Source organism: Hoplias malabaricus, chromosome X1 (genome assembly GCF_029633855.1).
Source record: "Hoplias malabaricus isolate fHopMal1 chromosome X1, fHopMal1.hap1, whole genome shotgun sequence".
Taxonomy (NCBI): domain Eukaryota; kingdom Metazoa; phylum Chordata; class Actinopteri; order Characiformes; family Erythrinidae; genus Hoplias; species Hoplias malabaricus.
In genome coordinates, this window is record NC_089818.1 from 3,430,189 (window position 1) to 3,442,394 (window position 12,206).

The following is a 12,206-nucleotide window of genomic DNA, read 5'->3' on the forward strand; positions in this document are numbered from 1 at the left end:
TGAGCTCCCGTGATTCTGACAGCTGTCAATCAACTGACACTTATAAATTAAACATTTAAAACAGTTACAACTGAATTATCACACGAACCCCTTGAGGTTAGCAAAGTGTGTTTATTTGCCAGAGAGTTGCTTTCAGAGTTCCAAAGATCGTGCAGTGATATTCAGTTCAAAGCTCAGTCTAAGAAGTGTGTTTAATTTGCAGCTTTCTGCAATCCATGTAAATCGCAACCCCATTTGTAGAGGATGATGACTGGGCTCTGGGACAGCCAGCTCACTGTTTGGATATTGTTGTGTTTCATTTTCTCAGTGCAGGCATATCTCCATGTTCACATCCTTTCAGACCCACGGTATTGAGATGTTGTTCTTCTCATTGTGGAAGGATGGGCACCAATAGGTCTGGATGTGTTCAGAGCTGAAGCTAATGTGAGCCTTGACTTTTTTTCTTCTCTCTTAAAGATAAAAGCTGTAAGTGCTGTTTATGTGAAGGGCACAGATGGGGATTTAGAAATGCTGCAGTTACTTGTTATATGTTACATTACTTGAGTAATATGTCTTTGTAACTTCTACGAGAAATAAAGATGGTTTTGCCTTCTCCTGTTAAGTTGCCATTTTAGTGCTTTAAACATATTTGCCTATGTATTTATACATATCAGCTATGCTATATTTATTTTATGCATGACTCATCTGTCAGTTCCCTACCTGTGAAAATAAGGTTTGTTTGGCAAGTGCAAGCCCCTCTGAAAGTCCACCCCCAAAAAGTGGCACCGGGGTGATGCTTTGCACACTTACTCGCCAATGCAGCAGAACCCAAGCGAGTCCAAACAAGGCAAGTGCGGTGGATCCTGAATTCATTCTTTTCTTGTGAAGGGACTGAGGAGAGATGACTGTGAGGATAAAGACAGGGACAAAGACGAGACCACAGTGTGTCCGTTAAAGACGACACATGAAAGAAAGCAACACCATTGTTTTTTTTTTTTACCTTCATGTGACGGTGAGCTCATTCCAGCTCACTCGACTTCTCTGGAGTTGTCCTTTCATCCTCAGGTTTAAGTGATTCACTGTAAAACCATCTTACCAGCGTTCCATTGAAAGAGAAGTGTAAAGACTTTGGAAGTAGATAAATATAGGCCAGTGCTGATCTAGGATTAGGTTTGTTTTTGTGGCTGTATCCAAATGAATGCAGTTCAGGTGGTTGAGCCTAATAGTGAATCAAATGAAACTGAATCATTTATGATTGACTTAAAACAATTTTAACTGAATCATACAGTGAATCGAATTTTACATTTATTTATATATTTATTTGTTTACATGTTTGGCTTCTTAACACAATACAGTTGTGGCCAACAACAACATTAAAGAATAATAATAATTATTATTATTATTATTATTACAATAACATAACAGAATCCAGTAAAGTAGCTGAATAATTTCTTTAATTTAGTTAATAGCCCCCAAAAATGAATATATACTCCACAGAAGTTAACGCAACTCCTTCATCACAACACTCCAACTCCATATCCTTCATTTTCAGCCAAATGAGTGTTTTAGGTGTATCAGACTAATCCCATAAGACCCTTCTCGACCGCTGAAAGAACACACTGACGTACAAAAGCTTTTTTTTGTTGTTGTTTTTTGTTTTTGAGAAAGAGAGAATGCTGCAGCAGTGTGCTTTATTGAAGACCTGGATATAAACCGATCAGCCACAAGGTTAAAAGCACTGCGAGGTGAAGTGAACAAAGTGGCACCTGTCAAGACGTGGGGTATCTTAGACTGCGAGTGGTTAGCACCTGATAAAGGGTGAACCAGTGACAGTGAGGGCAGCCTGTCTGGTCTGACCCTATAGAAGAGCTACTGTAGCACTTAATGACACAGCTTGCTGCGTATGGAGCTGGTGCCAATGCTGAGTTCAGTCTTGGAAGGGTAGAAGGGTTGGAAAGGGTGGCAGAGGGCAATTTCAAATAGAAAGCAGCAAAAAAAAAAGTTGTCACTAAGTGCAGTTGTGATTCATTAACTTATTTATTTCATAATTCTTATTATGACTCCACTTGGAGATCATTAAGTAGAGTGTGTGTGTGTGTGTGTGTGTGTGTGTGTGTGTTTGTGGTGAAAAACACAGACAGAGAGAGAGAGAGAGAGAGAGAGAGAGAAATGTAAAGAGATGGAGAGAGCGAGACAGACGTTAAGTGAGAGAAAGGGACAGAGAGATAAAGATAGATGGAGAGAGAGAGAGAGAGAGAGAGAGAGAGAGAGAAAGAGAGAGAGAGAGAAAGAGAGAGAGAGTGAGAGAGAGAAAGAGAGAGAGAGTGAGAGAGAGAGAGAGCGAGAGAGTACTGTAACAGTAAGAGAGGGAGTTGAGGGTGTCCAGGTAAGGCTCAGAAGGATGTAGTTCTGAGGTGCAATAACATCACAGCCTCTGGGCCAATGAGCTGCGTCCTTTAGCCACAGCTCTGCGCTAACGTGCGGGAGTTAAAGGCTGCGCGCGCTCATACCGTCTAAGACCAGTACTCTCTGCGGGCGACTGCACCTGCCTCCGCTTCACTTTCACTGGATTTAAATACGAACGCCAGCACGAACGAGGAGACGCTGAACGTAAAACACGACACCGGTGCCTGGACCCCTACGATCGCCACCGGCTCCAGAGAAACGCACCGCAATGCTGCTGCTGAGGAGGCTCGCGCTCGCATCTCTGCTCTGCCTCGCGCTCGCCTGCTGCTGGGGACTCGCGTGCGGTCCGGGGAAAGGTTACGGAAAGCGCAGACACCCCAAAAAACTCACGCCCCTCGCGTACAAGCAGTTCATCCCCAACGTGGCCGAGAAGACCCTGGGCGCGAGCGGCAAAGCCGAGGGTAAGATCACGAGGAACTCGGAGAGGTTCAAGGAGCTCACGCCTAACTACAACCCGGACATCATCTTCAAAGACGAGGAGAACACGAACGCGGACAGACTCATGACTCAGGTACGGAGCTGCGTAAAATGCGTAAAGATGCGCAAAAGCGCGGTCTGCTCGGGTGCCATTTGCGTCCTATTGATTTTCTGTTCTACGGGATCTGACATTCCTTTTTCTTTTTCTTTCTTTGCTTTCTTTCACCACTCTATTTTTCATTTTGTCTTCGTTACATTCTTTTTCTTTCTGTTTCTTAGTCTTTCCTTGTTCCTTTTTTTCACCACTGTTTCTTTCTTGTCTTTAATATTTCTTTCATTTTGTTCCATTTTTCTCTTTCTGTCTTAAATACTTATTTTCTTTCTTTCTTTCTTTCTTTCCTTCCTGAACATAACACCTACAGACATTTTTGGACACCCCTGGTACAGTTGATTTTCTGAGTGCAGCTAAGTGAACAGATTCTCCACAGGGGACTATGCTGCTCTTATTGTAATTGAACTGCATAAAACACATCTGAAAATGTGCCAGAACCTTTGCACACCCAGAATGGTTAAGATCTCTGTGTTCCAGCCCATTGGAGGTGCTTTTTATTTATTTATTATTTACAGTGAGATTACACCATTCACATTTCGAAAATCCATTGAAGGTCTTGAGAACATCATTTCCCATGATTCATCCTCATTACAAACAGCCCCGAACACACTCAGGGGCATGGGCTCTGCGGTGACACCACAGGAACACACTACTATGTTTCCAAACTGCTCCAGGGTCTCGGGGTCCTGGGGGTCGCCTGTGGTCACTGTCTGTCTGTTCTCCTCCTGTCTGCGTGGGTTGTCTCCTGGTCTCTAAAAACACATGTTGTAAGATACGCTGGCTGTGGGAAATGTGAATATGTGAGCGATTGGATGAGTGTGTGACTGATTGATTGCCCTGCCCTCTCCGGAGTGCGTGCCTGCCTTTCGCCAGTCGTTCCAGGTGGACTCTGAACTTTCACAGCAAACATCTGGAATATTCCGTGACATTGAACATATCGCTCGAAGGGTTAAACCATGTTCACTAAGCTTCAGATTTAACCCAGATTCCCCACGAGGACTTAAAGAGTTCCAAAGAGGCCTTTATGTTCCTTCGGGAAGTCTGTATGCCGACGTTGGACCACTGCTGTGAAGATCTGATGGCTGATGTTGTGCTGATGTTGAATGGCTTATTAGTTCAGGACTCCCTCTCCTAATAATGGTACTGGATGGAACTCACAGCACCGTAGCTCACAAGCCGGCACTGGTAGTGGGCATGTTGTTCTTAGGCTCGTTTCATGCTTTTATGGAAGTGTGCATGTCTCTACAAGGGTGACTAATTGACTTCTATTAGGAAAAGTGTCTACCGATGCTTGGATAAGTAGTGTATATATGCAAACGTCCTGCCAGCATCGTCAAGTGATGACTTGTGTGTCTAAAAATCATTTCAGCTTTCCGTACTCCTCTCTTTCTATTCAAACATCTGTGCTAGTTAAGGATGTAAACATAACCGCTGGACATTTCTGCACTTTGTTAGCTTCGCAACAACGTATTGCACAGTGTTTGCACAGTTGAAAATCATACGTGTTGACGTTAATGTCGCTTAGGACATGGCTTCTTGCTCGTGAACCACCGAGTTTGAACGGGTCCTGTCTGCTGACCCGGCTTTCAGAGTCTAATCTGGGTCAGGAGTGATCTGAATAGCTGATGTTGCGTGTCTATTATTGGCCTTTATGCTAGTGATACTCCAATTATGCCTGAGATGTTTTACTGCGCTTCTTTAATGGAAGCGATTGGGTGGTGGTGGTATTTATTTGTGACTAGAGACTTCCAGTAAAGCACCAGCCTCATTATCTTTATCCTATTGCATCACTAACTGTTCCACTAGATCCAGACTAAACCCTTCAAATCCTAGTGTACTCCACGGCGGTACTCTAGAAAGGCTGTACATTTCAATGAGGATTTGCATTCAGCCACATTAACGTAAATGAGGTCAGGTGCTGATGTTGGATAATTGGTTCTGGATCACAAACACCCCACCAACCCAACCCAACTCAACACAAGGGTATAGGTTGGTGCTCGCATGGGAGATTTATCCGCCTTTAGTCCATGTTTGGCATTAGGCTGCTCTAGGGAAGTCCCGTTTCATTCCATGCTTTTCCAAGGAGAATACACTGTAGCTGTGGATGTACAGTTGAAGTCGTGGAGGAAGTGGATTGACTGGGAGTGATTTGTCTTCTTCTCTCTCTTATTTTAGTCCAGGTTGCAATGTCAATGCTTCCTCTCCATTTGAACCAGCTTTCAATCATGGTTTAAACTAAAACCAGTATCTGGGGGAATGACAATTAAACAGCCCCCTTTCTACCGTAAACTTACAGCTTCAATATTGTGATGCTCCACTGATCTAATAGAATAGAGCCTCTGTCGTTGCTATTTTGGGCTCAGCACTGCAGAAACCACACTATGTAAATTTGGGAGGCAGGCAGGAAACCACCCCTTCTCCTTCCTTTGTTTTCAGGACAGTGCTTACCCGTATTGCTTACGATCCCTGTGCTAATATCTATTCTTCCATTTACACACAGCATCCAACAAAGCTAAATGCTCAGACAGGTGTTAAAGTAACCCCAGGTAAGATATATATATATTTTTTTTCCTCTTTGGCTCCCCCTACAGAGTGTAATTTAAAGCAGTGCTGAGACTAAAGTAGCAAAGACAGAGGCTCTATTCTCCTTATTACAGTTCAGTAAAGCTTCACTCTGATTTTCAAGCTGTAATTTTAAGATAAAAAACTACCTAGTGTTGCTTTAAGGAGATTGATTTAAACACTTTTCTGTATGTTTTGTTTTTCCTGCTGCTACACGCACCCACATTGTGTATCCACACAGTTCATCACATCGGCTTCTCAGACTGACATCTACATCTCTCTCTCTCTCTCTCTCTCTCTCTCTCTCTCTCTCTCTCTCTCACAGAGGTGTAAGGATAAGCTGAACTCCTTGGCGATCTCAGTGATGAACCAGTGGCCTGGAGTGAAGCTGCGAGTGACGGAGGGATGGGATGAAGACGGGAATCATCTGGATGAGTCTCTTCACTATGAGGGTCGAGCGGTGGACATCACCACGTCTGATCGTGACAAGAGCAAGTACGGCATGCTGTCGAGGCTGGCCGTGGAGGCGGGGTTCGACTGGGTCTACTACGAGTCCAAGGCTCACATCCACTGCTCTGTTAAAGCAGGTGGGCTTCACACTCCATTTCAGTTTAGCTGCCACTAGGGCTATGTTCCAATCCGTAGCAGGCTATAGCTACCTTGCTCCATATCACCTACTTAGGCAGCAGTGTAGGTTTAGCAGCATTTGAGCCTAAATGAAACCTTACTGAGGCTGAAACAATAGCCTGAGCCATCAGCTTTAGGGTAGATGCTGGAGTCTCTCTGTGATATTCTGATGAGAGCATTTAGCACAAAGCTAAAGCCCTAGGTTTGAATCCATGCTAACAGTGATTCATTCGCATACAGTTGGGTATGCATTAACACTGTTTAACATTGTTGTTTTGTTCTTTAAATGCAGTTAAGTCCTACCACTACTGTCTGAGAGAAGTAATTATACATGTGTAATGGATTACCTCTTTGAGTAAGAGTATGAAGTAGAAATGATTGAGATGAGTGCTGCTATAGGGGATTACATGCACATGTATGTGCACACACACACACACAAACACACACACACACACACACACACACAAAACACTACCACACAGTAGGTGTTGGGTCAACATTACAAATGTTTAATTTAACACCAGGGACACCAGGGACTGTGCTTTAGTTACATAGTTCCAGCTGTGTCCAGGATTAAGGGACTTTTAGTTTGAAAAGCTGCTTTTCAATACACAAACATCTGATACACAACTCAGGACTCCACCTCCAATGCAAATGCAGGGTGTTTCTGAGCTTAGCAATGTGTAAAGTGCATTTGAGTGTGTGTGTGTGTGTGTGTGTGTGTTTGTGTCTGTCTCTCTATGGTTAGAAGTTACTGCACCTGAGCTAACACACACAGCCTCAGTGTCAGAACCTATTACAATGACAATACACCACAACTTTGCAATTAGTCCTTCAGTGTTTAAGAACCAATGAAAGTGTGTGACGTTTACATCTCAACTGCATTCATTTAGGACGAGGCAGTGCTGCGCTCAGTGCCAAGTGTAGGCTAGAGGGATATAGTTGCTGCGTTCAGTTGGATGTCAGAGTTTGGAGTGGAGCTGGGCACGTTCCAGAAACATCCAGAAAATACAACGCCCTAGATTTTCATTGTTACCTTGTGCCTGGTTAGCATTGTTAGTGATACCATTAGATAACACTTCATTATATGATATTTTACACATTACACCACCATGGAAACATGTCCACATACAGCAGTTGGACAGTAATGTGTGTACGACTGATTATAAACGAACATGCTCATAAACTATAACACTACTGCTTTTACACTGTTGACGTGCGGGCAGCCATCTTGGATTCTGAACATGGGGTTTTGAGGCTTTTCTGATTTTCTGAGTATGAAATCCAACTTATAGGGGCTTTCCAGCTGAAGTTTCTGCTTGACCGACATGGCCTACCAAAGTTAAGTACTGTTCCAATGTGGATTAATCTTTAAACTGGATTAAATCACTTCACACTAGTCCTGTTCTGTGGTTGGTTTGTTGGATATGGATTTAGTCGAGTGTTGGAATAAACTGCATTGTCAATAGTGGTTCCTGGTTAACTTTAATCTAAGGCCTCAGTCTGGTATTCAACAAAACAGGGTTTCTCTGTTTAGCTGGATAACTCAAGCCTCAAATCATAAGTGTCCAATAGGAAAAGAGCTGAAGGACTTTAAAGCTTTGTATTAAAATGCTTTGTGGAACAGCCCCTAGAGTGTTTTGATGTTTTTGATGGAGTTGCACAAGTAGGGATGCAGTTTTAAATCTGGATTAAATCTAATCACCCTGGTCTTATCATCTTGTTGGACTTAACCGTAGTCCATCACCAGTGGCCCTTCACTGGTCATGGTCTAGTCCCTACTTGGTCCCTACTTTAATCTACTCAGATTTTTGCTTTTCCATTAGGCAAATTTGGTCTCTGGTAGTTTTTTGCTCCGTGCTAGCTCCTGGTTCCAAGCGACCCGAGTAGGGACTAAACCATAATATGTAAACCTTGATTGGCCAAAGAGACTTGTCTACACAGTGAAATGCAGACCTCAGGCACATACCGGGTGTTCGTAAAAATTGCCAAGTTACAGCAGAGATCACATTTGTTTTTATCTGACTCACAACGGCAGCTCTTAACCTTCCTCTTGTGTTAGGGTCTTGACCGACCAGTTTATAGGTTTTAAATGCATGCAACTACTCCATAAATGTTTATTGCATCAAGAGTTTTGACTTTGTCAGGAACTTCTATTTAAACACAATAATTAAAAAAAAACTTTACTAAATTATAAAATGCTCTTGTTAAAATTATGGCTTTTCTGTTGTCGGTGGTGCAGCAGGTAGTGTCACAGTCACACAGCTCCAGGGACGTGGAGGTGGTGGGTTCGATTCCCGCTCCGGGTGACTGTCTGTGAGGAGTGTGGTGTGTTTTCCCTGTGTCTGCGTGGGTTTCCTCCGGGTGACTGTCTATGAGGAGTGTGGTGTGTTTTCCCTGTGTCTGCGTGGGTTTCCCCCGGGTGACTGTCTGTGAGGAGTGTGGTGTGTTTTCCCTGTGTCTGCGTGGGTTTCCCCCGGGTGACTGTCTGCGAGGAGTGTGGTGTGTTCTCCCTGTGTCTGCGTGGGTTTCCTCCGGGTGACTGTCTGTGAGGAGTGTGGTGTGTTTTCCCTGTGTCTGCGTGGGTTTCCCCCGGGTGACTGTCTGCGAGGAGTGTGGTGTGTTCTCCCTGTGTCTGTGTGGGCTTCCTCCGGGTGACTGTCTGTGAGGAGTGTGGTGTGTTCTCCCTGTGTATGCGTGGGTTTCCTCCGGGTGCTCCGGTTTCCTCCCACAGTCCAAAAACACACGTTGGTAGGTGGATTGGCGACTCAAAAGTGTCCGTAGGTGTGAGTGTGTGAGTGAATGTGTGTGTGTCTGTGTTCCCCTGTGAAGGACTGGCGCCCCCTCCAGGGTGTATTCCCGCCTTGCGCCCAATGATTCCAGGTAGGCTCTGGACCCACCGTGACCCTGAACTGAATGAATGAATGTTGTTAGGGTCAATTTCGACTCAGGTATAATTTTAAATCAGAAAACAAAAACAAGTGCCAAATCTGGACTCATAAACACACTGTACACCAACAGTCTACAGCTGGCTCCTCCTACAACCACTCGAGCTTCAGTTAGGGGCTTCTATCTTTGTCTGTTTCACAAAGCAAGGAAAGACAGACATGTCCAGACATGTAAGGCCCAGTCAGTGTAGAGTTGGTGTTTTGTAGAGTGTACATCTCCAGTTTACAGTCTGCAGCAATGAACAATTAAAACCAATCCTTTCATGGACAAGGTCAACAAGAGGGAAGAAAGAGGAGGAAGGTTAAAATTAGTCCAGATTTTTAACAGAGTTTAAACATTCCCTGGAGTTGTGGCAGATGAAACACTCCGGCGAGAGCTGGACAGTGCAACAAGGAATGCCAAAACTCTACTGATCTGTCTGAACTGGGGCACGGAGCTGTGTTCAGTCCCAAACAACAAAAACAACATGTGAACACAAGATGAGTAAACAATGATTTTGTGACATCACCGGCTACATTTCAGAGGGCATTCTAGTGGGAAACAGACAGGTACCAAGTGAGTAGAGCCAGTGGAAAGCACTATAATTCAAGGCCTTATTAAGCTAGGTTTGCATTTAAATAATTACAATTGATTTTCCGGACCTGCAGACTTTTATTTAGCCCCATCTCAGACAAAACAGTGGGGTTTTGACATTGTTATAGTCCAAGACTACAGCTTTAACGCTGGAAAACTGCCTCATTATGTGGAAAGGTCTGTAGACACCTGCGGTTTAACATTCATTATTGAATTAATTTATTAAGCTCCAGTAACAGCTTCTACTCTTTTTAAAAAGGACATTATGTGGTGTCGGAACATTGCTCTGTGAGTTTTATTGCATTCAGCCGTGATGGCATTAGTATGGTCAGGTACTGATGTTGTATTAGGTCTGGATCACGATAAACAAGGGGCAAAAGTCAAAGATTTTTGATGTGATTCTCAGATGTTATTCAGTGTGGGCTTTTTCACTGCTCCACATCCTTTCAGACCCACGGTGCTGAGTTGTAATTCTCACGGTGGAAGGATGGACACAGGCATGGGCAGCTGGGGATGTGTTCAGATCTGCAGTGAGAGAGAGAGAGGAGAGAGAGAGAGAGAGAGAGAGGGGGGGGTTCTTCTCTCCTTGGGACAGGGGTGGTCTCTGACATTTGTGCTGTACTCCAGCTTTTTAAGTTCTAACTTTTATGATTTGAATTGGATTATTTTGTTTACGCCTCTCCCTCTCTCTCTTTCTCTCTCTCTCTCTCTCTCTCTCTCTCTCTCTCTCTCTCTCTCTCTCAGAGAACTCCGTGGCTGTTAAATCCGGCGGCTGTTTCCCGGGCTCGGCGACGGTGCAGCTGGAGTGCGGCGGCACGAAGCTCGTGAGGGATCTACGCACAGGAGACCGCGTGCTGGCGGCGGACGAGCAGGGACGCGCGGCTTTCAGCGACTTCATCATGTTCATGGACCGAGAGCCGCGCACGCGGAGGCAGTTCGTTGTTATCGAGACTGAGGAGCCCACGAGGCGACTCACGCTCACCGCGGCGCACCTTGTGTTCGCGCGCGACGGAAACTCCACCGCGCGTATGGCCGCGAGGTTCGCGAGCAACGTGCGTCCGGGGCACGAGGTATTCGTGTCCGAGGAGAGCGAGGAAAAAGCAACCGGGCGTCTGCAAAGCGCGCTGGTGACGCGAGTGTACACCGTGGAGCTGGCGCACGAGGGCGCGTACGCGCCGGTTACCGCGCACGGCACCGTGGTGGTGGACCGCGTGCTGGCCTCGTGCTACGCGGCAGTGGAGAAGCACAGCTGGGCGCACTGGGCGCTCGCGCCCGCCAGACTCAGCCACGCGCTCTCGGGATGGATACAGCGCGCGGGGAAGGACGACAGGTGCAACAACATGGTGACGAGAACAGAGACGGAGGAGGCGCGCGGGATGCACTGGTACGCGCGCGCGCTGCTTCGGCTGGGCACGTGGCTCCTGCACCGAGACTCGTTTCATCCGCTCGGGCTCGCGGACAGAGACACGTGATCCAGCCCCGCCCTGTCGCGCGCTCTTAATGACCCAGACAACATACCCATGTGGGGCCAAAGCGGGCAGCCCGTCTGGGTACCAGCTCGTTATAACCACTGGTTAAATGTTGGCCCCACATACGGTTGCCCTCCAGGGTCAGTGATGGGACCAGGATGGGTTTAACATAGGGTCCATATGGGTAGCCCACCTGAGAACTCTCTCTGAATTAGAACACACTATGGGCCCCAGAGTGTTACTGGGCTGCCCTCATTCATCCCATAGAGGCAGCCCCAAAGTGCCCCCCTAACAGCAGCCCACCCAGAGCCAATCTTGAACCCAGCCATCCCATGTTCAACCCCATGTGGGCCCCTCTAAGGTGATTGTGCTGGCTGACGAGAAGCCTTAACACATTGTGATTTGTTCAGTAATTTATTACTTAGCAGTTGGAGAGCTTTTATTTATTTAGCTACAGTGCTTGCAAAGTGAGATCTGCATTGTTCTCTTCTTATTACAACTTTATTCTCTAATTTCAGTGTAATTACACTATAACAACAATGTAATAATCAGAAACATTCCGTTTCACAGCTGGACTACAGTAGTACATGTATAAGTTGTACTACTGTAACCCATGTTAGAGTGTATTGTTAGTTATAAATGCTTGTGTTGTTAATGTGTTATTACACTGATTATAACAACTTGAGCCTCCTTTAAGTATACTTGCAATTCATTTATTACAAATTTGATTAAACTTCCCTGTATGCTGCGTCTAAACTCATTCCCTATGTTCTCACTATATAGTGCGCTATAATAGGGAGCAGTGCAAGTGAAGGTGTTACAGAAGGCAGTGAGTGATTTGGGACACAGCACTATAGGGGTTAAGCTCATTAATATGTGACGTAAACACCCTCAGGTGCATTAACTTATCACCTCAAGCTTGTGGGATCAGTCCTTGTCTTGGTGTGTTTGTTTTCACATTAGAAAAAAAATATCATTACTAATGTCAAGCCACCATTGGTGCACGAGTCTTCAGAACCAAACACTGTAGTGCATTGTGTTTCCTGTGTTCA

The 12,206-nt window shown here is 45.3% G+C and overlaps 1 protein-coding gene across 1 annotated transcript; it reads left to right on the forward strand.

Moving 5' to 3' along the window:
* Positions 1-2,653: 2,653 nt before the first annotated feature.
* LOC136675836 (tiggy-winkle hedgehog protein-like) lies at positions 2,654-11,584 on the forward strand. Its single transcript, XM_066652607.1, has 3 exons — positions 2,654-2,956; positions 5,862-6,123; positions 10,430-11,584. The coding sequence occupies exons 1-3, from the start codon at positions 2,654-2,656 to the stop codon at positions 11,155-11,157; spliced, it is 1,293 nt and encodes a 430-aa protein (XP_066508704.1). The 3' UTR covers positions 11,158-11,584.
* The last annotated feature ends 622 nt before the right edge of the window (positions 11,585-12,206 follow it).